Here is a 26,658-nt window from a genome sequence, read left to right on the forward strand (position 1 = left end):
GTCTTGGAGCAATGCTGGGCATGCCTGGTTTTGGCTGCAAGTGGTTTGAAGAAAATCCATATTGGGAAAGGGGCGATTTGGCCTAGTTGAAGAAAGCGTTTGACACTATTTTTAACTTAGGGCTCGTTAGCGTTAGCAGTATTGCATGTGTTTGGGGGTGTTCGAGATTTTGGCAACTGGGTTTTGGGGTCTACTCTTGGAGCACTGGTCGAGGAATGTCTAATTTTGGTTGCAAGTGGTTTGAAGAAAATCCATGGTGGAAAAGGGGGGATTTGGGCCTACTTTACTTTCAACGTACGTTTTGTCACCATTTTCCACTAGGCCTCAGACAGGTAGCAGTATCGCACGTTTTTTGGGGTCTGATTGGGGGTCTTCTACATTTTTGCGACTGGGTTCAAGGGTCTGGGAGCACTGCTGGGAAGGTCTAATTTTGTTCTAAAATCACAATTTACAGTACACCTAGCTTGAGGGGAAAGATCCGCAAAATTCGCCCATACTTATTTATCCTTCAAAAGGAGGCTCAGAGTACGCCCGTTTGAAACTATTGTACTGTCGATTCTGAAACTGAAAGTGTGACTTTTTGCACTACACAGCGTACGTACCTTATTTTTTTTTTCTCAGTGGTGTTTAAATATCACTTCCTGTTTTTCCATCAACATTTACAGGGCGGCTTTCACCCTGTGCAATGGGAAAAAGGATGAAGTCAGGCTTCACATTAGCCAGCCGCAATTCAGCATCCGCCAGACAGGCAGTGGACAGGGTGTCTTCTGGTCACCAACATTGATCGACGGAGCGTCAGATGGAATGGAAGAGTACCGTGACTGGGTTTAAGGGACTGGGAGCACTGCTGGGAAGGTCTAATTTTGTTCTAAAATCGCAATTTACAGTACACCTAGCTTGAGGGGAAAGATCCGCAAAATTCGCCCATACTTATTTATCCTTCAAAAGGAGGCTCAGAGTACGCCCGTTCAAAACTATTGTACTGTCGATTCTGAAACTGAAAGTGTGACTTTTTGCACTACAAAGCGTACGTACCTTATATTTTTTTCTCAGTGGTGTTTAAATATCACTTCCTGTTTTTCCATCAACATTTACAGGGCGGCTTTCACCCTGTGCAATGGGAAAAAGGATGAAGTCAGGCTTCACATTAGCCAGCCGCAATTCAGCATCCGCCAGACAGGCAGTGGACAGGGTGTCTTCTGGTCACCAACATTGATCGACGGAGCGTCACATGGAATGGAAGAGTACCGCAAATAAGAGGAATGGCTGGATGCATGCAACGTCCCAAATTCAACAGGACAACTACAACAACATACAGTAACAGTATCCATTCATTTCTACTTATCTTTTAAGTAATGTTATTGCTGTGAACTTCTATGAGTGTGACTCTGCATTTCTTTGCTCTCTGCTTCTAAATTCATCCCTCCAGCCATTGTATAGGTTTTACTTTGCTATTTTTCAAACTAATTTAATGTACAAAGTGTTTCTCTGAGTGCAGAGATAGGCAAGTGAAAACGCATAATTACTGCAGCCCTGTACTGTCGCATTCTTTCATTCATAGTTAGTACGTTGTAGAAAGTACTACTTACTTTGCAGTAACCTATCCATGTAGCAAACAACTTGATGCATGCAGTAGTGCATGCACTTCCTTTATAGCTCTTAAAAGATTTATGGATAGCTTCGTATCCAAAGATTTGTTTACGTTCATTTGTTGTTTGTCCATGCTGTGCTTTTTTTTCTTCTCTCAACAAAACTTTCCCCAAAAACCCCAATCCCATCCAATTTCCAAACCCTAACCCTCTTCCCCCGGGCTGTGTAGTTTTCATTGATGTGTGAGTAAATTACAGCAATAATTCCACACACTCGCTGGGGAGGATAAGGTCATAGCAACAGAAAATTAATTACATTTCAAGGCTGTTGAAGGAATATGAGGATATATTCTTACTCAACTTGACACAGACCCATGACTATTGGCAAATCAAAGCAAATTTTCATGGGCGCCATCAACTGGATTGATCATCAAGAACATCCTCCTCCTACACGTGGTAAATGATTACGCTGCTGTGTCCTTCCCCTTCAGTACTATTTCTTGTAGTAGTAGCCAATGTCAAATTCCACGCAAGTAGTAGTTATACTTTCAATACTTTAGCATTTGTAAGGCTACCTTATGGCACTGTTCTAGTGTACTGTCACGTGCTATAGTATCTATCGTACCGTTCTAATGCTCCGCTCAGGCTAATCAAGGTTTCATTTTCTTTTTTTTCATATGCTGCAACTGCCACTGTGTACCACCACTAGTACCACCGCAATGATGCCATTTCATCCGCCCAGGATTGCCAACCTTAATCGCCATTTGCCATGCAGCCAGCCCTGTGCCTAGCCCTATTTTCAAACACGAATTACAGGTAAGATAAGCGTTTGGGGGGAGGAAGAATAATGGAGTAGTAGGAGAGACGAGAGACTGACGGTAGTGCTAGTAAAGTCCTAGGACAATTGAATTCACTAACTCTGTGAGAGGCACTTAGTTTTGTAAACATTTGGGCAATTACTTACACAATTTGAATCAAGAAGCCACTTAAGTTTCAGGAAAACAAACTTACAGTTAAACCCCCCCCCCAGCCTCAACTGCAGTAAAAACACGTATGCTATGTTTAAGTTGAAAGTAATAATTATTTATATCCCTAACAAAAATAAACTATCCCGCAAGACCCGACCCACCCCCCCAACCCCAAAGAATGTCTGTGAAATAAAAAGTCCCCAAAGTCCAAAAACCCAACTCCCAATTCCCACCCCCCAAAAGTCTTTAAAAAAGGGGCAAGGGACTGTCTCTCCTCCTCTAATGCCGCCGGTGCTGTACTTTTTTGGCCAGGTGGTCATGCTCCTTGCGGAGGTTCTTGAGAAGGATTTCCCTTTTCTTCTGCTCCTGCTCAAGGTAGGACACCCTGAGGGTTAGGCGGTGCACGCGTGCCTTTGAAGTGCTGTGGGGGGCAGCCGATTTTTTTGGCTGCTTGGCGGTGGCGGGTGGCTGCGGTACCACGGCTCCATACCGCTGGAGGCTTGCGCTGACTGGCTGACCCAGGGAGCATGGAGGAGGATGCAGCTGTCGCTGTGGATGTTGTAGAGGTCGACTGCGTGTCCTCCTCCTCCTGGGCCACCAGCCGCCGATATTCGGCGACAGTCGCCTCCAGCTTCCGTTGCCGGGCTCGTCTAGCCCGCTCCTTCTGTGACAGTTTTGAAGGAGCATCTATATGAAGAAAGAAAGACATAGTCTGTAACCAATGCTCTTTAAGATTAACACAAAATAATTCAGCAGAAAGTTGTGTCACAGTAGAACTAGCAACTTGCAAGCACAGTACATAACATTTGTGGCCTGTATCTATCTAACCTCCCACTTCTTCAGCCTTGCTCTAACATTAGTGGTAGTTTCAGGAATCAATTCTACGAGCACTATGGACTCACTACATTAGAGTCAACTATGACAGTACACCAGTCTTATTCTTCTTCTCTCTTGTTTAGCGAAATTGGTATGTAAACTTCTGGAAGCCGGCATAATGCCACCGCAGTCAACTTTCACCCGAGAAAAACAGACGCACGCCATGATGACACAGGCTTGCGTTACTGTACCAGTCCAGTACATGCAGGTGGTGAAGCTCTTACTTTTCTATTACGGGTGGCACTGAGAATACTCTGTTACAAGGGCTACTGCTTAATTAATTTAACTTTCACCCTACTGTGCCATTGACTACTAGAAAAGGAAAATGAAGATAAATAATATGATTATCTATCCCTTCACAGGCTATGTATTTGCTTACATATGGGATGACTTTAGGTGCTTTGTTTTTTATTGAGTGAACACTGATAGGCCACACATGAATGACAGACTTGTACTAAAATTATTAACAGAGGAAGTGAGTGGCCCCCGTAATCGCCGGATATATGCTGTGCTTGCAATACAAACTACTGCTACTATTCATGGTAGTATTCGGAAAAATTACAACTTATTTCCTTGCCTTTCCTACACTGGAACGGACGTGTGGGTGCGGTGTTACAAGCTCTTCAAAGTAACACTTAGTTCATCCAGTGACCGTCTACTCTCTCTACATACACATATGCTATCTATGAGCCAGATAGTACCATGATCCAGGCATTCATCCATTCAAAGTAAATGTCAATCATTCTTCTTAATGTCTCAACTGGACAAACCTTACTTTTTCTCACGGGAAAACAACATTTTCATTTTATTTTGGAAACCGCAAGCCATGCATCCGTGCTTGACTTGCATTTGAATTTCAACCAAAGGATATATTGTGCACACATACAGTTTCTGTTTCATCCACCCAGGCAGTCCTCTTCCCTTTCTCCTTCCACCCATCCTTGCTTCATCCTACAACCGGCCATGCATAATATTCCCAGCCACCTCGGACAGCAATCAAACATGTATAATTCTTTGCCAGTCATCGTTACTTTTAACTCGCTCGTCCTTCCACACTTTCTTACACCCTTCTTTTCCTTTTCGTTCATCCCATCCACCAAGTTCATCTCTGATCTGACTTGGATTCTCGAATAAACTTTCACAGCTGAGTTGAAGTCAATTTAGAGGAGGCTACTACCTGGTTGATAAAAACTTAGCTCTAAATGTGTAAGTCTTCTTAACAGTATAGTATACTTGTACTATACAACATATACACCCATGCAGAGAGCACACTCTGCAGTCTGCAATCTCAATAAGTAAGGAATATAATAGCTTACCACTGTCCGCCACTACCGTGGCATCCCCCACAGCAGTTTCCGCTGGCTGTTGCACCGCCTCAGCCCCAGGAGTGCCCACCTCCACGCTGGCCCCGGCACCGGTGGATGGTTGTGCCGATGTTCCACCTAGAAAATACATTTCAGATTCTTAGATGCCATATACACCACTCCCTAGTGTTTTGTCTAGGAATGAAAAAATGTCACTACGACTACACAAACAAATTTAATAATTTGTGACTGTCTAGTCAAAACTAAAAATTGTCCTTTTTTCAGGGAAGGGTGTTGTCTTGCTACACTTTTTGGGGCAACAACTGATGAATGCTTGCTTTTTAACACGCACCATTTCTCTCATAACAGACAGAAGCTTCCCTTCTAAGAACAAGAGCAAGATCAGATCATCATCACTAGGACAGAGTCAGCAACGATTCAACATCACAAAGAAGATTTGAAGTTCCAACCAGGTGAGGGCTCGCCCACAATTAATGTGTGAAATCACTAAGCACTTTTCCATTTTCAATCCCCCGTTTATGTTGTATGATGAACTTGATTTTAATAAATGCTTTTACTTTTAATAAAGCATTAAAACTTATATAGACTCTGTTGTTTTTGGTCATGAGTGAGTGAGCGAAAGGGTTTGCAATTTGCAAGCATGAGTCTGTGGCTCTGACAGTTCTGGACTCTGACTCTGTAGTCTTATGTCCTGGGTTGGATAATCATCATTGGGGATCAATCATTGATGAATTAGGGAGCTAAATGACTCTGCCACACTAGCTAGTCAGTAAGGTGATTGGGGGTTCAAATTCTGTTATGACTGAGGTATGTGGAAAGTCTAACTGCACCTATTATTATTGATAAACAATGCACTATTTAGTGTCCATAGTTCTGTTTGTGCCGAATTGTCCCTGCAACAATAGTAGTATGGATTGTCCTCCTATCCAATCAAAAAGTAAACTAGTATCTTATTCTTTCTTGGTGGTCATTGACATTTTATTGTTGGGAATTGTCAAAGTATAAACATTTAGAAGACTTCAAAAGACATTATGGACAACCCAGCGGACTGCACTCAGTGCATAGAGCTCTTGCTGAATAGAATGGGAGTTTCGTTTAACACCTTTTGCCAACTGTGCAAGCTTAGTTAGCTACACAGACAGACTAATAATAATAATCTAGTAGTACCACAGGGAGTCATAGTAGAGGATGGATAAGAATTTAGAAACAGTCTAGAAGATCAAAGACGATTTAGGAAAAATCGAATGAGGAACGTTAGTAAAAAATAGGTACTCTAAAAGATAGGAAAGTATAATTATTAATATTAACATGAAAACTTACTGGGGCCAGCAGAGGAGCCCTCGCCGGACCGATCCTGGCCTTCCTGTTCCTGCTCCGCCGGCGCCGCTACCTCCTCCTCTGTCCTCTTGCCCCTGGGGGGAGCTGATGTACAACATGAAAGAAAGACCCAAACATGGATGATTGTTGTCAACCAAATCAAACATTTCAAAATAACAATAACAAATTATTTCGGGGAAATAGCAAATAGACAACAATTGCACTACATTTATTGACCTATCTGATGTGGTCTACTAGGATATTAGTATTGCTGGATTCGCGGACCGTCGACTTGGAAAGTTATGTAACTCACTAAACCAACTACAAAAAGGTTCGACTAGGACTGGCAGGCAGCACTCCGCAGCACGCGAAGTGACAGACAAAGTCCATCGTGATTGCAGACCAGTGAGAACACTAAAAAGTAAGTTCCCTACTACATAACCAGTCATTAAAATACTCAAACTATCAATCCACCACCACTATCTCTTCTTAGTGTCAGGTGTACAAAGGAAGGACTGGACTTGAGTCTCTAGGGGCAGATTTACAAGTCCCTTGTGGCTCTTTTTCTCCGTCGTTGCGTGATTTTTGTGATACAGCGGCAGCGCAAAAGAGGCGCCATGGTATGGGGTATATTAACAACGTGACGCATCTGGGAGATGCATCACATTGTAAAGCCCTGCGCCATCAGGTCGCTCCGGCGCAAGGGAGGGCGTTCCTACGCAGGAACGAATCCTAAAAGTGGCTGAGTGAAATCTACAAGATTTCACTCAATCACTTTTAGGCTAATGCTGCGTCACTCAAAACCCTGCGACTGCTTGAAGCAGACGTACGGCTTGACGCAGCATTGGGGAGATAGGGCACCCCAGAGCATTGCAGGAGCTGCATCGTGGTTGCGACGCAACTCCAGCAATGCACCGCCTTTAGGGCACAGATGTGTGACGCTTCTGTGTCGTTTTTGCCCCATGGTGCGCCACATTGTAAATGCGGCGCACCATGGGTGATGGAGGCGTGCGCACAATTACTGGCGCATCCCTGCTAATTTGCAGGGATGCACCAGTAATTGTAAATCTGCCCCTTAGTGTCTAGCATTACGCAGTTCTGTAAAGTACACTCATACATAATTACTCAGGCCAATGAAATGAGCACAAAATCGAAAACAAATAGGCATAGTAGCACCACCACTGAGCAGGAGAGCAGTGCACCTGAAATGCAATCACAGAAGATTTTGAAACATCATTTACCTACAATGTAATCGGCAGCATTATTGCTCTTCGGAAAAAACAAAAATTTGCAATATGATAACACATAGAGCAGGAGAAAACAGAGTAGTGATTAAATAGCTACTACTACTCACCAAGCCCGGGGATGTCGACGCCTAGCAGGTCGAGCAGGTCGTGTTCACGGTCCAGGAGGTCGGACCACCGGTGCGTGGCCTGGCTGTAGGTGCGCCGGACCCAAGAGTATTTATACATGGCCCGGCACACCTTCTCCCACAGCTTCCGACGCTCCCGGAGCCCGTACCTGCTAGCGATCCTGCCGCGATGGTCTTGGGGAGGCGGCGCTGCACATAATAAACCAGTGCGGCCACCTCCTCCGCGCTGAAGATCTCCCGGGCTGTGACTTGCTCCCCCCTCAATCGCCCGCATGGGAGCCGGGAACGGGGTGCGGGACCCTTCCCCTTGTCAGGCTGCTTCCCGGCTCCCTTTGCCATGGTCTGGACAGGAAGGTAAATAATAAATAGGAAAGAGAATAGGGAAAAAGTAAAGAAAAGAAAAGAGTTTAAAAAAGTAGTTTTAAATTAACCAAAAGTAGAAGAAAACACAAAATATAGAGCTAGAAAAATAGAGGGATAGATAATAAGTAAAATAGATTTAAAAAAACTTCAAACAAGCAAAGGATGGAAAAGATTGAAGCTGGATAGAGAAAGCATGCCCAGAACCATAGCAATGAATGAAAAACAAGATGGCCGGGCCTGTTGAGGACCGCGTGGGTAAGTTTGCGTGATATTTCCCACGCGAGCACGCAAAAACACACGCAAACTTGTAATAGCGTGCTGCACACAGCGCGAGATTGCCAATAGCGCCCGGAAACGGAAATACGCAACGCGCACAAGATGGCCACGCCCATGTACGACCGCATGGGTAACTTCGCGGTTGTTGCGCTGCAAGCGGCCTGCGAAGACGCAAAAACACCCGGGAACACACAAAAACAAATCCACAAATTCATGGATTTTGCGGATTGCGAGGTCGATTTCGTGCGAGTTCGCGGAACGCGAATTCGCAAATTTCGCCCATACTTAGACATTACACCATAATGCATGGTAAGCTTGCTGGATCATTATTAACCATAGTCAATGTATATGGCCCTAACACTGATGAACCTGTTTTTTTAAGGTATATTTAATTTATTGCACAAATGGCCAGCAGCAGAAATTATCTGGGGTGGCGACCTAAATACACATCTAGACCCAAGTAAAGATAAATCAAGCGGGCAAGGAGGGCAGGCACCTAGGGCAGCTCCGATCATAAACAGTGTGATGGCTAAACTAGGATTGGTAGACACATGGAGACTCCGCAACTTTGACAAGATGGAGGGCATGCATGCCTCCGTTGCTCATGGCTGCTGGTCAAGATTAGATTACTGGCTGCTAGGTGAGAATGCCAATAAATGGGTTTCCAAAAATGAAACTCTGCCAAGAACGCTGTCGGACCATGATCCAGTTCAAGTCCCCTTGTACGTGGTGCTTCAGATCAGAGGCGCTACTAGAACCTTTATACACTGAGACGACAAGAGAGGCTATAAATCAATATTTTGAATTAAACAAGGGGTCGGTGGGAAGTGCTGCAACCCTCTGGGATGCCTTTAAGGTCACTATAAGAGGCACATGCATCAGCACAACTGCAGGTATACGCCGAGATATCCGGGGCCTACTCCTCAAAGTAGAAAGCAAACTTGGGCAGCTTGAACGCCTGTATGAAGCCCTCCTGTGCATGCATACACTTGCTCAAATTAAGGATCCCATTCTAGAATATAACGAACTGGCGGCTAATGAGGTAGGTTACCTCTCTAAAAGACATGTGGCCCAGGCATATGGTGAGGGAGGTAAACCTGGACGCAATTTAGCTTCCAATATCAAACTTAGAACAGACTGTCAAGTCATAACCAAAATCACAGATCACGCAGGGGGGACACTATTCCACGCAAGTGATCGTGGAGCAATTTCGCAACTGCTATGCATAGTTGTACACCTCGCAAGGAGAAGTGGATTCTAAGGAGTTGGACAATTATCTGGTAGATATCACAATCGCTGGGCTATCAGCTGGACAGAGCGAATATTTATGTCAACCGATTGAAGCCAGTGATTTTCTCGAGGCAATCCGTTCGCTACTTAATAAGAAAGCACTGGGCCGGACGGCCTTACCTGTTAATCCTATAAGGAGTTTGCAGAGGAACTCACACCTTATATAATGGATATGTACGAGGAAGCGTACGAAAAGGGAATTCTGCCACAATCACTTAGCGGGGCCCTGATAATCACCCTGTTAAAAAAAGATAAACCTCCCTATAACTGTGAATCGTACCGTCCACTGTCACTTATTAATATCGATGTGAAAATCCTAGCAAAACTTTTCACCACCAGACTGCAACCACTCATCCTGCTGCTAATTCTACCTGATCAATCTGGATTTATTCCGGACAGGTCCACGTCACACAACCTTCAAACAATATTCACAATGTTCCATATAATTGACTCTGAGCTTCGTGTTGCAGCAGTGATGCTGGATGCAGCCAAAGCTTTCGACTCTATTGAATGGTGTTACATATTTTGTATACTGCAGCGCTTCTACAGCAGATGAGTGCGGCTGCTCTACACTAACCTCACAGCGCGGGTCCGGGTGGACGGTCTCACATCAGAACCCATTGGGATAAGTAGAGGCACAAGGCAGGGGTGCCCCCTTTCACCACTGCTTTTCTCTCTTGTGCTGGAGCCCCTGGCTTGTGTGATCAGACAACGACACAAAGCCCTGCGCTTTGCACATCATCCTGTAAGCATATCACTTAAAGCTGACAACATGGTGCTCTTTGTCCGTGAACCGCAAACATACCCTGCACTAATTCTGTGTGAGTACATTAGGTTTGGGTAACATCACCTGGTCTGAATCAGTGATAATGCCTCTAACCACAGTCACTGTCCCACATGCTCTGGAATTCCCTCTTACATGGTCGTCCGATCCTGTTAAATACTTGGGTGTGTGGGTCCACCGCGATCCAGAAATAGTCATTAGGGAATACTACGGCGTGGAATGCACGGTGTTGGAAAAACAAGTGGAAAGAGGGATCAGGTTGCTGCTATCGTTGGCTGATTGCATAGCCCTTATCAAGATGATAGTGCTGCCCAGATTCCTGTACCTATTTAGTAACATACGTATAAAACTAACTCAACAATTTTTTTTAACTATACGCTTGCAGCTGGTGAAGCTGGTATGGGGAGGCAAGCAGCCCTGTGTGGGCTTGGATACACTCACCCTGGATTAAAGTAAAGGTGGTTTCAAAGTCCCAGATATGTATTTGTACTACTTATGTGCACAGGCACAATATGCACATTATTGGTATCAACTTCACGGATTCCTTCCCCATGTAGCAGTTGAAGACAGCGATGCGCACCCACTGCCACTGGGATGTATGCAGTCATATGTGTGCAGAGGCACCCCCAAACAGGAAATCAATACAATAGATACCACCATTGCTGCCTGGCAGGCACTGGGCCAGTCGGCAACAAAGCTCCCACTATATGCTCCTATGCTCCCATTAGCTCACCACGCAGTGCTGTCGGTCATGCAGGAGACAGGAGCCATACACACACTGAAGTCGACAGGCCTGGATACAATGCAGGATCTCTACCCACCGGGCAGTTTTATAACGGAAGTGGAGCTATAATACATACATAACAAGTCCCCGCTATTCTTGTTTCAATGTTATAGACTTAGGAGGGCGAGGAAAGCGAACCATCACACATTTCCGGATGAACCGCCAACATTGCACACCTTCCAAACCCTTCTCATGGGCTCCTCAAGTTATAAAATGATCTCCAAGCTGTACAAGGCAGCTAGAGACGAGAAAGCCACTATCATTGACAGGAGCCTTGCTCGCTGGAATTCTATGCTCCATCCCCAGCTCATCCAGAAGGAGTGGGAATACTGCTGTCAATTAACATGTACATCTACATCTAATGGCAATCTGCGCATTATTCATTTAAAATGTTTACACCAAATGTATCACACACCACTCAAATTGCATAAATACGGCCTTTGGGACAATGATGCATGTAAAAGATGCGGGGTACAGGAGGCCGATTTCTGGCACCAGGCAAGGGCGTGTAGCCAGGTGGCTGGGTTTTGGGCAGAGGTGATACAAAGACTGCAAGATATGACCACTATTGATCTGCAATGCACCCCAAAGGTATGCATTCCTGAAAGGTGCTTTACTGCTAGCAGGGAGGAGGGTAGCGATGAGATGGGAGAGTGCAGCCCCCCACTTCCAGAACACTGGATAAAGGATCTAGTATACTGCAGGGAGAACTTAAAATTGTAAGCAGAAGAATTGCCAGCCCCTTCTAGGCCCAAGGACATTTGGGAGCCACTTGTGCAATATTTACGATCTCAAGAACAAGAAATGATATCAGAATGCAATGATGAATAGTACTGTATCTGTGTTTGTTCGATTCTCTTTTTCCATAACAAAGTTTCTCTGTAATAAAACCATTGACTGTAATGGGGGTAAATAGGCAGAAAATGGATAGACAAAGGATGTTTGTTTCCACTGTTCTTATATTACCTGAGATGTTGAATTTATATGCGATATGTATATTTGGAAACTAATACACAATTTTTTTTTTTAAACAAAAAAAAAACTGTGATTGTGTCATATGAATGAGAAGCAAACTGAAAAGTATGGGCGTCCAACAATGGAGCTCTCCTGACTAAATGAATCTGGTGCAATGAATCATGTATCCAAGAAACCAGTCACCATAGTCAGACCTGAAGAAATGAGGTGATATAAGTGGCAAAATAGGCATACACCACGTCCCTTGGAAAAACATCCCAAAGTAACCCACAATTTGTAGGTGATCAAGTGTTTTCATTGTCACACAGGGGTGAGAGATTCAGGCGATATTTTTTTATTCCAGAAATAGTTCTATACTTATGTTTTGCACATTACTGACTTTACCCTTTTTATTTATATTTGATAGAGAGCTTTTAGAGAAAAGGACTATTTGGAAATGATAAGAGGTATAAAAGTCTACCAATGACATTGCAATATTTCTGATTCACTGGACACAAATTCCCTTTATAAACAACCTGATTATTTACCAACATTCCATTGTGCCATACAAATAAATATCTTATTTAGAAATGTAAAAAAAGTTCAAAATCTCTTATTGCACTCTACCCCTTTTTTTAGTAACCTGCATGCTAGGATTAGTTCTCATTGTTCATGCTCTTGTGGGGTCCCCTATTCATACCATCCATTATATTGCACTGGGCCAGGTCATCTCTGATTACCTGGTAGGGACCTATGTCTCATGCGCCTGTTTGCTTTTATGTTTTTATGTACTGGATGTGCACACAGCGTTGGCACATTATGTGGCATCAAGGTGTTCCTGATGCTTAAATTTGTGTTCTATTTTGTTTTGTTTTTCTTTCCTAGGTATTGACCAGGAGCAGTTACATCATGCAGCTGTAGCCAGATTTTGGGCATACAGGTTACTGCCCGCCCTGATCGATTCAGAGGGTATTTTAATTTGTTTTCACGTGCACCTTACATGTTACAGTTCTGGTCCTGAAGAAGCACCAACGACCCTTAAGGTGACGCAGGCGCGAAACATGTTGACCTATGTCTTTCTATACCCGGGCATAGTATGCCATTGGGCCTAGATTTTATTTAGCAGATGAGTCTGCTTAAGGTACACGGTTCAGACATTTGCTGCATGTTTACCCTTTATGAATTTCTCATCACACTTGCATGCACGTTTCATCACCCTCAATGTACCCTTCACCCCACACACCCACATGCACCATCCGGTAGTACTATAAACGATCTCCGATGAAGAGACCCTTCGGGGGACCTGTAGGGAATTGCAGCGCCGGCCCTACGAGGAGCAACTGTCCGATGATGAAGCATGACATCCTTCGGGGTGTGTGAGGGCAACTGAAGACATAAAGTGGGCTTCCCTTTCACTTGTGGGTCCCTTCACCTAGGATTTCTGTTTCATTTCTTTATTCTGCTTTGAACACACAGGTGACTTTTTGCACCCCAATGCATGGGTGACTTTTTGCACCTTGCAATAGGAACAGTGTCCTTTTTGATATTAATGTAGATATAAGGAGTGTGGACACTGGACCTTGTAAAAGCTCCTTGGTCCCCCCCTTTTTTGTATAGTAGAATATAATGAGGAACAAAATGAATTGGTGAAAATTCTTTTAAAAAATTGGCGCATACTAAATCAGATAAATATGTTTGTGGAATTATTAGGATTACCCCACAGTATCATATGGAAGGCCCCCATAGGAACCAACGTGAAGCATCGCAAAGCCTCCTCGCACAACTGCCAGCCTCACCAGAATCAACGTGGGGTGAAGCCCCGCAAAGCCTCGCCTCACATCTGCCAATCCATCGGAACTGACGCACAGTGATGCCAAGCCCTGCAAAGCCTTGCTGCCCCGAGATAGACACAAAGCGATGAAAACCCCCACAAAGCCTCACCGCGCAGCTCCCCGGGATCAACGCAAGTAATGCCAAGCCCCGCAAAGCCTCACCTCACAGCTTCTTGGAACCAGCACTGGACGATGCAAAGCCTAGACCGTGCACCAGATTTTAAGGTCCTGTGTTCAGGGGGCCCACGTGGGTCCCTGTGGCTGGCCGACGCTCCATCTCGGCCGGCCAGAACTAGTTACTTTATCCACGTCCAGAGCGACCAGATAACCACAGTTGGTGATTTGTGCTTTTATACGATAGCTTTTTGTTGTTTGGACTTGTTTATTTTCAAAATATAATACTGTTTTTCTCTAAACTGGTGTGCAGTCTTTTTGTGGTGTTCTCATTGTGTTACTGTGTTTTGTGTTGCACAAATACTTTACACATTGCCTCTTAAGTTAAGCCTGACTGCTTTGGGCCATGCTACTAGAGGGTGAGCTCAGGCTAACTTAGGTTGTGTATCCGACTTACCCTCGCTAGTATTTTGGTCTCTGCTTGTACAGGGTGCAAACCTCTGCCAACTAGTGACCCAATTTCATGCCAGAATTGCAAAATATGAAACCAGATAACATGGGATCAATCTAGACATCCCTGCTTGACAACATTGTGTGATCCTAGCCAAACATTTTATGTTACCAGCCCCCCTTCTGCTTCATTGTCACATATGAATGCACCTTCAATTATGTGAGTTTGCTGTATAAAACCTTTTGTGTTTGTTTTGATAGAATATATTGATGCCCCATTTATAACAATAATCTAGGCCCCATATGTGGCACACATGACTTTCTTCTCAGTGTGCTAATGCCATTGGCATCACTACAGTCGGGAGTTTGGGAGGGGGCAGAGACATATTTCAAAGTAGATGTTTAAAAAGTATCAATTTTAATAAATAGCCCACAATGCAGCTAGATAATCTGATGTACACTTCAGCATGTTGAAGAAATACACTTTTTTGAATTTTGTGATGTTATCATATGCTTATTGGATTTCATAATAGCTGGGCTTGTGCATGGTGTCTCGTGTTAAGCCAGACCCGGTCATCGGCTCAGGCGTTCCCTGATAATTTCTTGGCTCCACATCTTTAGGAGGCCCTCAGTTCAATAGGCTTTATTCGGTCAAAGCAATGACCATAAAAACACAACATTAAAATACATTATACATCATATAATTTTTCAGAAAACTTCACACATCAATAAAAACTGATTTAAAACATCATTAAATATAATGTATGTATACATGTAGTCAATTGTATAAATTACTGTATTAGAACCCCTGATGACTAGCACTCATTTAAAACTAATTACAATCTCATCAGGGCTAAAATAAGTATCCTTATGAAGCATACCTCCCTTTCAGTTTCATTGCAGACAGAATATAGTCGAGGACAGAGTAACAAATATAAGGAGTGTTTAAACATTTTAAATAGATCAGCCCCTCTTGGTGCGAGGTAAACTGCTTGTGCCTTAAAAGTGATTGTAAGAAGCGTTTTATCAAGCTACTTTTTAAGGTGCAAAAAAAGTACGAAATGCGCTGCTGTTTGTGTTGAGAAGTTATTGAATGGGCAGCCCGGAAGAGATTGAAACCAAGAGCCAGAGTTAAGGAAAACAACCAATGAACTTAGCCTAAACCTCGTGAGGTAGAATCTGTGGTTTGGTTTTTCCACCCAAGTTAGATACTGCTCTAACTTAGGTGTCAATCAACTTCGTGCCAGGTTGCATATATGTGCCCTTATACAAATAAGGGAAGCCTCTGCTGTTGCTGTCCATGGTATAACTTTCAAGTGCCTTAGGGAAGATTGATGGTGTTTTATAACTTTAACCCTAATATGTTTCCTTTCTCCGTTTTCCTCCCATGCTTTCGCTCTCATTCTCTTTCTCATTTTCACACCCAAAACTCGGTTCGCTCTCTTATCTCCATTATTTCCTTCCTATCACTGTTTCCTTCCCTTTCATCCTCTTCACTTCGTGTTTATCTGTTTGCATTTCTTTATTTTTCTTTCACACTCCAGATCCCCGTGTATTGTCTCTATTTGTTTTACACGGTGAGGCTCTGTCATATGACAGTCGTGCTGATGATAAGGTAAACAAACCCAACCCGTCTTGCACTGTAACGGTGACACCCTGGCTCGGTGTACCGATGCAGACAGTGACGGGGGCACCGACAGACCGGCTCATCTCGGCCGCCGCTGCTTCTGTCTGCCCGGGGCGAGGCAGGGCTGCGTTGGCCTCTCCTCGGGTGGGCGGGCCTTCGGCGGGGCCGTCAGAGCCGACCAATAGGGAAGGGCCCCGAAGAGAGCCGTAGAGCCGGGGATACACGTTTTCCCTGGGATACCAAATATCCTCCGCGCGAGGTGAAAGGTGCCGCTGAAGTGAAGTTTCAGGAAGGTCGCGCGGTGCGGCAGCAGCATCGACATGGCGGAGCCCAGCAGCGAGTCCCCGCCGCCCCAGCCGCCGCCCTCGCCCCAGCCGCAGTCCCCGGCGGTGACAGCCGCCCCTGCCGCCGCCGGGTGGCCCATCTGCAGGGATGACTACGAGCTGCAGGAGATGATCGGTGAGTCCTGGTGCACTAGGGGCGCTGCCACCTGCAGAGGCGTGGGGCCTACCTGCACCCCCGCAGCCCGAAGGGTGAGGCACTGCAGATGCACGCGCAGGCGGAGGAGCAGATGGCTCCCCTCTGCCGCGGTCAGGTTCCTGCTTCATCAGCAGAGGGCTGGGAGCATCGCCGGCCCCTCCCCGGAGCCCAAGCCCTGGCTCCCGTGCATACCCCGTGGAGCAAGTGATGCCCTGTGCCCGGGGGCATCTGTTTGCTTGTGTAGGCGCGTTGCCTGCTTCTCTGACGCTTGTCACTCAGCCCTGCTGCTGAATGTCACCCACGGGCTGCGGTTTGCTGGTACTTTCGGTCTCTTCATTGGCTCGCGGGGGCAGCTGGGGGGAATGATGCTGCACGCGCAGCAGCAGGGGCCGGGCTGACGCATCACTTTGAAGTCCTCTCTGGCTCAGGTGTACTCATCATTGCCAGCAGCCCATTTTGGGGCGTCGCGCTGCCAGTGCACATTTCTGCTGACGCAACGAAGGTACCCCGTTCTCAAGAGGACGTTTGCTGACTGCTTTAAAGTTCTGGTAGCCAACTCATATGACAAACAAAAACGCGGTGCATTAAGCCAGAACATGTTTTCTTTTAATGAAAGGTTTATGTAAAAATATCACGATTTTTTTAGCACTAATCCCCCAACTTATAGTTGTGTTTATATCTACACGTTTCAGTACAAGAAGGTTACGGTTTTTTTTTAAAAATAAAGAAGGTACACGTCGGAAGCCGGTTTTTGTTAAGGATTTTCATGTGACACTTGTTTTGAGTAGCGAGACGGATGTGAACTTGCTTTCTACTAGCTACTGTCATTGGTGTTTTTAGTGCTGTGTTTGGGTTCTGCTTCCAATTTTTATGTGTGTGACATAAGCCAGATCTGCATCTTTGCTTCCCTCGTGGTACCCAGAATGCACTTTAGTACATTTCTAAAACCTACCACTCTCAGTCTAAAAAATAATAAGTCACTTACTTCTCCTCCCTCCATCCATTTCTTAGCCATTCCATTTTTGAAACAAAACACTACATTAAGTGATTGTCTATCAAAAATGTATGCATATTGTATGTGTGTGTGTGTGTGTATATATATATATATATATATATATACATATATATATATATATATTTAAATTAACATACATATATCTCATCACCACAGACGGCAAGGAGACAGATGCTAGCTAGATGTTAATTTTTTTAGGGTAAGAAAAAATCAAAACTGTGTGCGGCGGCTTCTTCTTCGGGTACAGCCGACATGGAGCCAAACGGTGTTTGGGTTTGCTCTGTGATCTCAGAATAAATCCAAACTGTGCGTGATCTCTTGCTTGGGTGCAACACTGTTTGTCTGCGCTCCAACATAGAGCCAGATGCTGTTTGGATTTTTTTGTAGGCCAAGACAAAATCCAAACAGTGCCTTGATCCTTACTGGGGCACAACCACAGAAATTACTCATTTCACAATGATCCTTTGTGAGAGTGAAGCATTGTGAAATGAATCAGCTGAGTGAAATTGAACCAAAAAGTTGGGGTTGATGGAGAGTTACTAGGAACAATCCTAGTCCACCCTTTCCAATCTGACATTTTGTGTTTGTTGGTTGTTAGGAGCTGGGCTGCTCCATACGCATTCTCTCTCACATCCTTATTTACCCCAACAGGAGAAAGTGTCTTGAGATTGTTGGCATGACTAGTGAGGAGCTGAGAGCAGTAATGGCCCCCTAGGAGCTATATCCTGGAGAGATCTTAGAGGGGTTAGGGAATCCCTCACAGTCCCAACCTATGAATGTATGGCATCACTAGTGACTTTATTTGCTTATTAATAAGGTGTTCTGATTGGGCACTGCCAAATTTCTCTTCCGCACCCCCAGCACCCAAGGAGAAAATTTACCCTATAAAAACATGGCCACCAACTGGGATCCTTTATGAACGCGTAACATACCTATGGCACAAGGGCTGCCTAGCGACACCTTTTAAGGCTTATATTCATAAGGGCAGTCTAAAGGGTAAACACATTTGTGTATAACTGATGCACATAAAAAAGTATAGTATAAAAAATGCATATAGATCAGCTTTATTACACTTGGTGCATCCACTTATATTGTTAATTGCATCTTTCTCTTATTTAATAAACACGCATCAATTTTTTTTGCTCTTTCTTATATTTCCTATTTATATCAAGAAAACTTCTCCTCTTATTAAACCTATCTTTTATTCCAAAATATGTAATATAAAAATGATATTAATTCTTTGGCTGAATGTGACCGTACTCTTATGACAGCAGTGGCATGCATTCCGTCGCAGTATTACACGTTTAGTGGTTACATTTTGTGTGGTTTTGTTTTTCACCTTCCTTGTTGACAATGTTGTCATATGAGCCGAGGGAGGGAAAATCATCTCTCTGAAGTGACTGAAAGAAAACATATAGCACATTATAGAACATAAATAAATAAATGAATGACCTTACATTGATTCCTACAAATCTGAATTCCATCATTGCTTGGATTGTATTATGTGGCACGATCCTCCCTTAAATGATCGTGTGACGCCATCTCAGAGGGTTGAATGGGGACACACACATGGACGTTGATTCATCAAAATGCCAAATGCAGAAGTGACATCATATAGCCTGTGACCTTGATGATTTCACAAGAAGTGACATCTAATGACCTTGAACCCTGCATCATCCCAAGAAGTGATGTCACATGACATTAATCCTGATGACATAACAATAATTAACATTGCTGAAGTTACATATTTACATAATTAATGGTATATATTCTTCTATGGGAGAACAAAGACTGGGGTTTTCTTTTCCCTGTGAAATGTTTGAAAAACATGGACTTTACTAGTGCATATTAATGCACAATTTTCACATAAATTTGTTAAAAAGCCATAGGCTCTCAAAAGCACTCACTAAATATTCAAGTCTTTTCATGGTGTGCCAAGCTACTGACATTTGACAGTCCACATGAGTTCACCCAATTATGTTTTAATAATGTCCTATGGATGCCCCCTTATGTCAAAAAATACTTCCATTGCTAGGACCAGCATTTTTCCAAGGTGGTCACTTTTGCCCAAGCATTACACACAAAATGCCAGTGCTTGACTTGTCCTAATACTGCTTCTCTTGCACTATGGAGGTCCCTTATGTTAAAGGTTATGTCTAATATGTCAAGGACAACATTTTGTTATGGCTGGTCCAATGACCTTGCCACTGTTGTCTTCCCATATGCCAAGAATTTCCTCCATTGTGCCATCCCAAGCAATTTGTTGCATGTGCCAATTATGCCAATAATTTCTTCCAGGAGCCTAGCACTGTCATTTTTTTCATGGGTGCTCCAAGCCAACATTTACCCACAGAGTGCCAGCAGTAGCATTTTGCCGAGGGTATACCATATGCATTACCTCCAGTATTCCATTGCAACATTATGTCAAAGAGTACCTCTATAAGTCAGGAAGCATGCCAGGTCCAACAGCTGATCTGCAAGCACAACAACACTTGCTCACTTCCATTCACTAATTCACACTCATTCTAGCATTAGCACTGACTTGCACTCATTCATTTTCACCTACTCTCGTGCACTCACTGTCACCCTGATTGACTAGTTTGCACTCTCTGACTCACCCTTACTCTGACTCACTTATACTTACTCACTCCTTTTGACAGACACACACACATGCACCATCCCATATACAAAAATATTCAAACTCACTCTCACCCACATGCACGCACACAACATACATTAAAACTATTTTATTTTTCTTATTTAAGATGCTAGTGAAGGTCAATACATTTCTGCTCCACTTATTATTACACTAATAGTGAATAATAAACTATTATTAACTATTAAATAGATAACAATGAGAAGAAAACGATGTTAGAACCTGACTCTGATAATGCAAGACACCCCTGTGTTCTTGGCACTGATTGTGCCACCTCTGAGGCCAAGGTTCGAAAAGGCAGTGCCAGGGGTGGCAAAGGGCAAGCTAGGGGTCGACCCATGGCACCCCCTAAATGACATCCATGGACACACCATGAATTCTCTGCACACCCAAAAAGTATTTTTTGTTTTTTGTCATTCAATAATGCAGAAAAGGTTTTGTCTCCTCTCTTGTAGTCTTTAGTGCCTATTTAAGTACCTTAACAAAAGTAACTTTTTTTTACGTGGGGGGCAAATATATATGTGGCTCGAAAGTAGGCATGTCTGCATTGTCCTTAAAAAAAACAACTTAAGATCAGACTCACCTTTAACTGGATGGCAGTACATCTTTGAGAAAGAGCAGCTTTTACGTTAATTGGGCAAATATATTGAATATGAGCAAGTCTATTGTTGTTAATGCAGTGTATGTACAACAATCATTTACGACCTCATTACATTCCAAAGCAAATATCGCAAAGAGGCACACTTGTTTACTTGTGACTTTTGAGGAGAATCTAATACCAGCTCCACCAGTTGCATCTAGACAAGTTTTGGATAATTTATGAAGTGATTCTTGGAGATTAAAAGAATATTAAAACAGACACAATGTTAATTCATGAGAAGAGAAGTCCAAAATAACTGGATGAGTGTGCTTTGAGTGGGGGGGCATATGTGTGCTGCTTTATTTTTAATGTATTTATTTGCTATAGTTACAAAAAAGTGCTATGAAATAATCTCATAACATAAGAGTCATTGGACACTCATTCTACATTTTAATTTATTATTCTTGAGGAAAACCGCTAATTCTGGACACCAAAAACTGATTGCTGAAGCTTTGTGAATATTGACCTTAAAAATTAAAACACAGGGCAACGTATGAATGCATGTAGAGATTGGCATTTGCCCTGAGGAAATGGTGATCTTATAGTCAACATGCCTCAGATGATATTACATTCATTTAAATGCTGCAATGGAAGTAGGGTTTATTCCCTTCAGGAACTGGTTTGGCTAAACTGTAAGTGCTTTTATATGCTGATGACTTAGCCATTCTAGATGTGTGGTCTTCTATGTCCACTGAATGCATTATAATGTTAAGTATCACTAACCACAGGGTACGAAATATGAATAAAACGTAAGGTGATGGTATTTTTCATGCCCAAGGCCCATATTTTCCTGATGTTTAGGTAATATTCCATTTGAAGTTGTCAAATAATTGATATGCCTCGAAATAAAGTTATATGTAACCTCTCACAGGATACACATATTAAAAATGCTACTACAAATGGGAAATGTGTGGCAGTAGGCCTTCCTCAATTTTTGAGAACACTGGGAAATGGGACATTGAGTCTCTGAGGAGGGTCTATGAAGGTGAAACTCTGTTAGTCTTCCTTCAGGTAGTGGATTTTTTCCAAAACAAATGTTGGGACGGGTACAAGTGGTTGAAATATGTTATTTGGTTTTCATTCCGTCCCCTGTGGTAATGCGCCTCACTTAAAGCTGTAAGATATTAAATCGGGTTCATGAGTAAAGAATGAAAGGTCTGAGATGGGCCATGAGGGAGCGAGAAGAGGGGACTTTAGGCACAAGTTAATTAAATATATGGCCTCTTAAGCCATTCTAATCCCTGGTTTCCTAGTCAACATTTATAATTCTGCTGTACTTTTCAATATTTAAAGGATTTAAGGATTTAGGAAGGCTATAAAGTCTCAATGTGTATAGAAAGATATACTAGAGTCTGTAAAAACAAAGGTTTGGAGAAGCCTGCAATTTCTGCAACATATACATTACTGAAACCGAGCCTTATTTGGTTATGATGACTTATAGGTAGGTTTCACATTTTTATTTCAATTTGAAATTGGGCCATATCCAATTCGAATGGTCAAAGGAAGATAGTGAAAGGAGGTAGATTGAAATAAATGTGTCAGCTATCCTGGAATGTTCTTCAGGATCTATATCATGTTCTGTTGTGTACCCTTTGTTGAATGGCCACAAATACTTCTTGTTGTTTACCATATTCTAAAAAAATTATAATTCAATGTAAAGGATGCTTTGTTTTTTACCTTCCATAGAATGTAAACTTTTTCATTTAATTTAAAAAGCATGGTGGGGGAAGCACTTTTGGGAAAAAAATTCCCTCTGGACAAGCATGGAATTTTATATAGAGCGGTTCCCAGCTGAGATCCGTCCTAAGGTTAGCTATGTTGTAGCAGAGGATTGAATAGAAATATACTTGACAAACTCGAAGGAAGATTGGAATGCTATGCCTTTTCCATTTACGCAACCAAATTAGGGATCAACATCCCTGTGTCCATTAGGTGTGTCCAACGCTGTGCCACTTTAGGAAAGTGTTGAAGATGCATCTTTTTTTCAAGAAAACGACATCACAATACATTTACAGTCTGCAAACCAGCTACCTCTCATCACCACTTGTTGACCTTATGTTGAAGTTTCACCTTTTACAGTGCTCCCTACCTCTTGGCTGCGGTCACACTATAGAAATATCACTTACTCATACGTAAATATATTGAAACATTTCCTCAGACTGGAGTTATATGGGTGGATGAGGGTCCTCCAATGATCAAGGCCATCAGCCTTTGCAGCATATAAACACAGTGACTGTTATCTACTGTTTGCTGCACCCTACCGTCTCCGTAGCGCTCCATGCACTGTTTCTTCTTTTTGCACCTTTCAGTTTGGATTTTCTCTTTCACCCTAATGTCTCTCACATCGTCACACTATACAATTTCAGCTGTCCAGGCTTGTTTTTTTGCTGCTGCATGACAAAAATGTGTTTAGCAGACCGCAGGACTTATCTCATGGTATTACTTGGATGCCCAGGTATCATTATATTTCAGATAGGCTGTAATGTAAGACTAGAGGCTTTAGACAAGCAACCTTTTAGCTAACGCCTCATAAAACAGTTACTCACAGTGTCCAGGGATATTTTCTCTTTGCAGTTTGTATGTATTTATATATATATATATATATATATATATATATATATATATATTTATGTACATAGTAGTTCTATAGCGGAAACCTAGCCAAAAGGCAGCTGAGTGCTGTACAGGGTCAAAGACGAGCACAAAGCAAATGAGTGATAGGAGCGGAAGCTGTGTTGTGGATGGCTAATGCATTGTGAATTTGTGTTATTTGAAGAGGTGTCTTTATCTCTTTCCTAAATTGTGCGAATGTTGGGGCAGCAGTGATGGATATGGGGGTGCTGGTCTAGATCCTGGGTGGACAGATGGAAATGGCTTGTTGCCTTGTATTTAATTTTGTATACTTCTTAGTGTGGTGTCCCCGTTTCAGAGTTGAGCCGGCGACGTTTACTAGGGTGTATCTTAGTGACTTGATAATCGGTGTAAGTTGGGGGGTTTGAAGCTTTTAAGGTTCATGTCATTTAGCCAGGTTTGTATTTTTCTTGTTTGTTATTCTTGGCAAATACCAGGAATACTGTATTGATTCGGTTAAGCAGTCACTGTATTATATCATGGTGTATTATATATGTATATCTATCTATCTATAAAAAATATATATATATATATATATCCTTTACTCCTCGCTATCGCCTCCAACTCACTCATGGGAAAACGAGCGTAGATCCAATTTCTTCGTGCATTCATTTATTTAGCCCTTTGCCGCCATTACACCTTTTCGGGAGAAGCCTCCCTTGATTTTCTTGTTACAGTACACAGTTTACCAGCAGAACGAAATAACCTGTATAGGATGCCTCAGTGTCTCAAATCAAAATTGTCCCCAGTGGGGGTTATAAACATTACGATACAATCCCACTGGGGACAATTTTGATTTGAGACACTGAGGCATCAATACCCACTGGGGTTTTTTAGGGAACTTGAGTCTTGTCAAGCATGAACTGCAATTACCACAATGCCTAGCCTGACGACGCCCAATGGGGCGGGACTCTGTGATGAAATAAAATATGGTTCCGTTACACTTTGATGCCTTGGGCTTTTCATTGTAAGCTAGTGATCAAGAGCGACGGCTCGAAACGCGTTTAGCGATTTGCATAATGGAAGAGCAAAGTTATGCTGTGGTTGCCACTGCCGGAGGTGTTTGAGTGGAAAACCCCCTAGGTGTGATGTCTTTCTGGGGACACCCTTGGTTTTGCTGATATAGATATATAGATATATAGATATAAATAATGTACAGTGGGCAAAATAGATTAATGAGACAAATAGTCACCTCACTGTGGAATAACAGCTGTGCCTCAAGTGAAACCAACCTCTTTTAGGTACTTGCCCACAGAACTCTCTGCTATCAAACTAATTAAAAGCTGCTCCTCACTTCCCCTCTGGTGGCTGATCTAAACTTCACCAGAGTGTGAACAATATGAATTAAAAACAATATTTCTGCTCTTTTAACCCTCAATCATCTTTTTGCCTCCCAATAAAATATTATAAATAAAAAGGGGGTTGGGAGCACACTGCCTCACATCTCAGTACAGTTCGCCCCTTTGCATCTTGGTAAATGCAGTACAAAATGAATGCTTACTGAAAATGTAACCGTAGTTTTCCCCCAAAGTTGGTGCAGACATTGTTGTATATCTCTAGACACGTGTTTGTGGGTTCAGCTCTTCTTCAGTAGAGAGCAGCAGTAGTAGAAAGTAAGAGAGAATTGATCTGGGGTTGCTAGAAATGCTGCTAAATTCCTCTCACATCTAAGTACCAATCACAGGCACACAGGTGCATCTCCAAAGCTCATCAGCTTGCTGGCTCAAGTGAGCCTAATGAACAGAAATGGGGTTGGGGCCCCACTGCCTCACATCCCAGCACAATTTCGCCCCTTTGCATCCTGGTAAATGCAGTACATTATTAGTGCTTACTGGAAATTTAGCTGTAGTTCTTCACCAAAGTTGGTGCAGACATTGCTGTATATCTCAAGACAAGTGTTTCTGGGTTTAGCCCTTCTTCAGTAGGGAGCAGCAGTAGTAGAAAGCAAGAGAAAAGTCATCTGGGGTTGCTGGAAATGCTGCCAAATTCCTCTCAGGTCACAGTACCACACACAGACACACAGGTGCATCTCCAAAGCTTGTCAGCTTGCTGGCTCAAGGGAGCCTTTTGAACTGAAAGGGGGTTGGGAGCACACTGTCTCACATCCCAGCACAGTTCGCCCCTTTGCATCCTGGTAAGTGCAGTACAAAATTAGTGCTTACTGGAAATTTAGTTGTAGTTTTTCACCAAAGTTGGTGCAGACATTGCTATATATCTCTAGACACATGGTTTTTTTTTGGTTTCAGCGTGACACTGACGTGTTATACTGCACTGCATTTACTATGATGCATCGGGATGCATCAGAGCGAACTGAGTGCTGGGATGTGAAGCAGTGTGCTCCACCCTCCTCCTGTTTAAAATATTATAAATAGTGCTTCTTTCACTTTGATCAGTGGCTAGAGCATGCTGGAAAATCTTTTAGGCTAGGAAATGCATAATTAATCATGTAACCAATGCTGGATAAAAAGGGACACAATATCCCACGCTTCTACTAGGTAGTATTCTGTTGTCTACAAGTTACATAGGTGAATTACAGCAGGGCACTTCTGGATGGTGTTTTGCAGTACTGCTGGATTAGAAAGATGCATTATTATAGGTCCTTACTAAGTGGGGCTACATTTCTGGCTGATAACACTGCTGAATTTCCAGAGTGTAGTACAATTTAACTTTATAGGTGACATTTTGCAGTCTTGACATTTTGCTGCATTTTTATTGAACTAAGAAAGGAATGTCGTATAAAAAGCAAGCAAATCCTCAAATGGTGCTTTACAATTTGTCTTTTAACATAGCTCACTGAAGCTGGCTTGTGCATAGGCGCACCTCTAATAAGGGTGTAGTGAAGAATAACACGTAAATGTCAAAATAAGTCAAAGCATCAAAGAAATGTTCCTAGTAAGCTAACTGCTGCTACACTGATCCAGCATAGATCCTCAATTAGCTGTGGTCTGCTGATGTGCAATTGACATCCAGAGCTATTTGTTTTTACCAGAACAGGAAGGACCTTACTAAAGAATGACGAGCCTCCTGTCCTGGATCCTACACTCTTCTCTGCCCTCATTGTCCCATGTTATTATTCCACTGCTGCTTCCATACTTCGACCACTGGCTCAACCATCTTTACTGAGCTACAAGGATGCACTGGTAAAGGCTACTTATATATATGGGGTTCTGTAGAATCACTAAGGGCTAGATGTAGGTAATTGTAAATTACCGATTCGAAAATACCGAATTTTACCGATTCAGTATTTTCAAATCGGTAATTGCTATGTAGATAAAAATTCGGTAAAAAATACAGAATCGGTAAGATTCGGTATTT

The 26,658-nt window shown here is 42.9% G+C and overlaps 1 protein-coding gene across 1 annotated transcript in view; it reads left to right on the forward strand.

Annotated features, from left to right (window-relative positions):
• The first annotated feature begins 16,107 nt into the window (after positions 1-16,107).
• The window catches only part of STK39 (serine/threonine kinase 39), a 1,578,058-nt gene continuing 1,567,507 nt past the window's right edge, over positions 16,108-26,658 (forward strand). The window contains exon 1 of the mRNA XM_078681624.1: positions 16,108-16,380. Within this exon, the coding sequence (XP_078537750.1) occupies positions 16,242-16,380 (139 nt within the window). The 5' untranslated portion in view covers positions 16,108-16,241. The remainder of the gene's footprint in view (positions 16,381-26,658) is intronic.

The sequence above is a fragment of the Lissotriton helveticus genome, chromosome 3_1 (genome assembly GCF_964261635.1).
Source record: "Lissotriton helveticus chromosome 3_1, aLisHel1.1, whole genome shotgun sequence".
NCBI classification, from domain to species: Eukaryota; Metazoa; Chordata; class Amphibia; order Caudata; family Salamandridae; genus Lissotriton; species Lissotriton helveticus.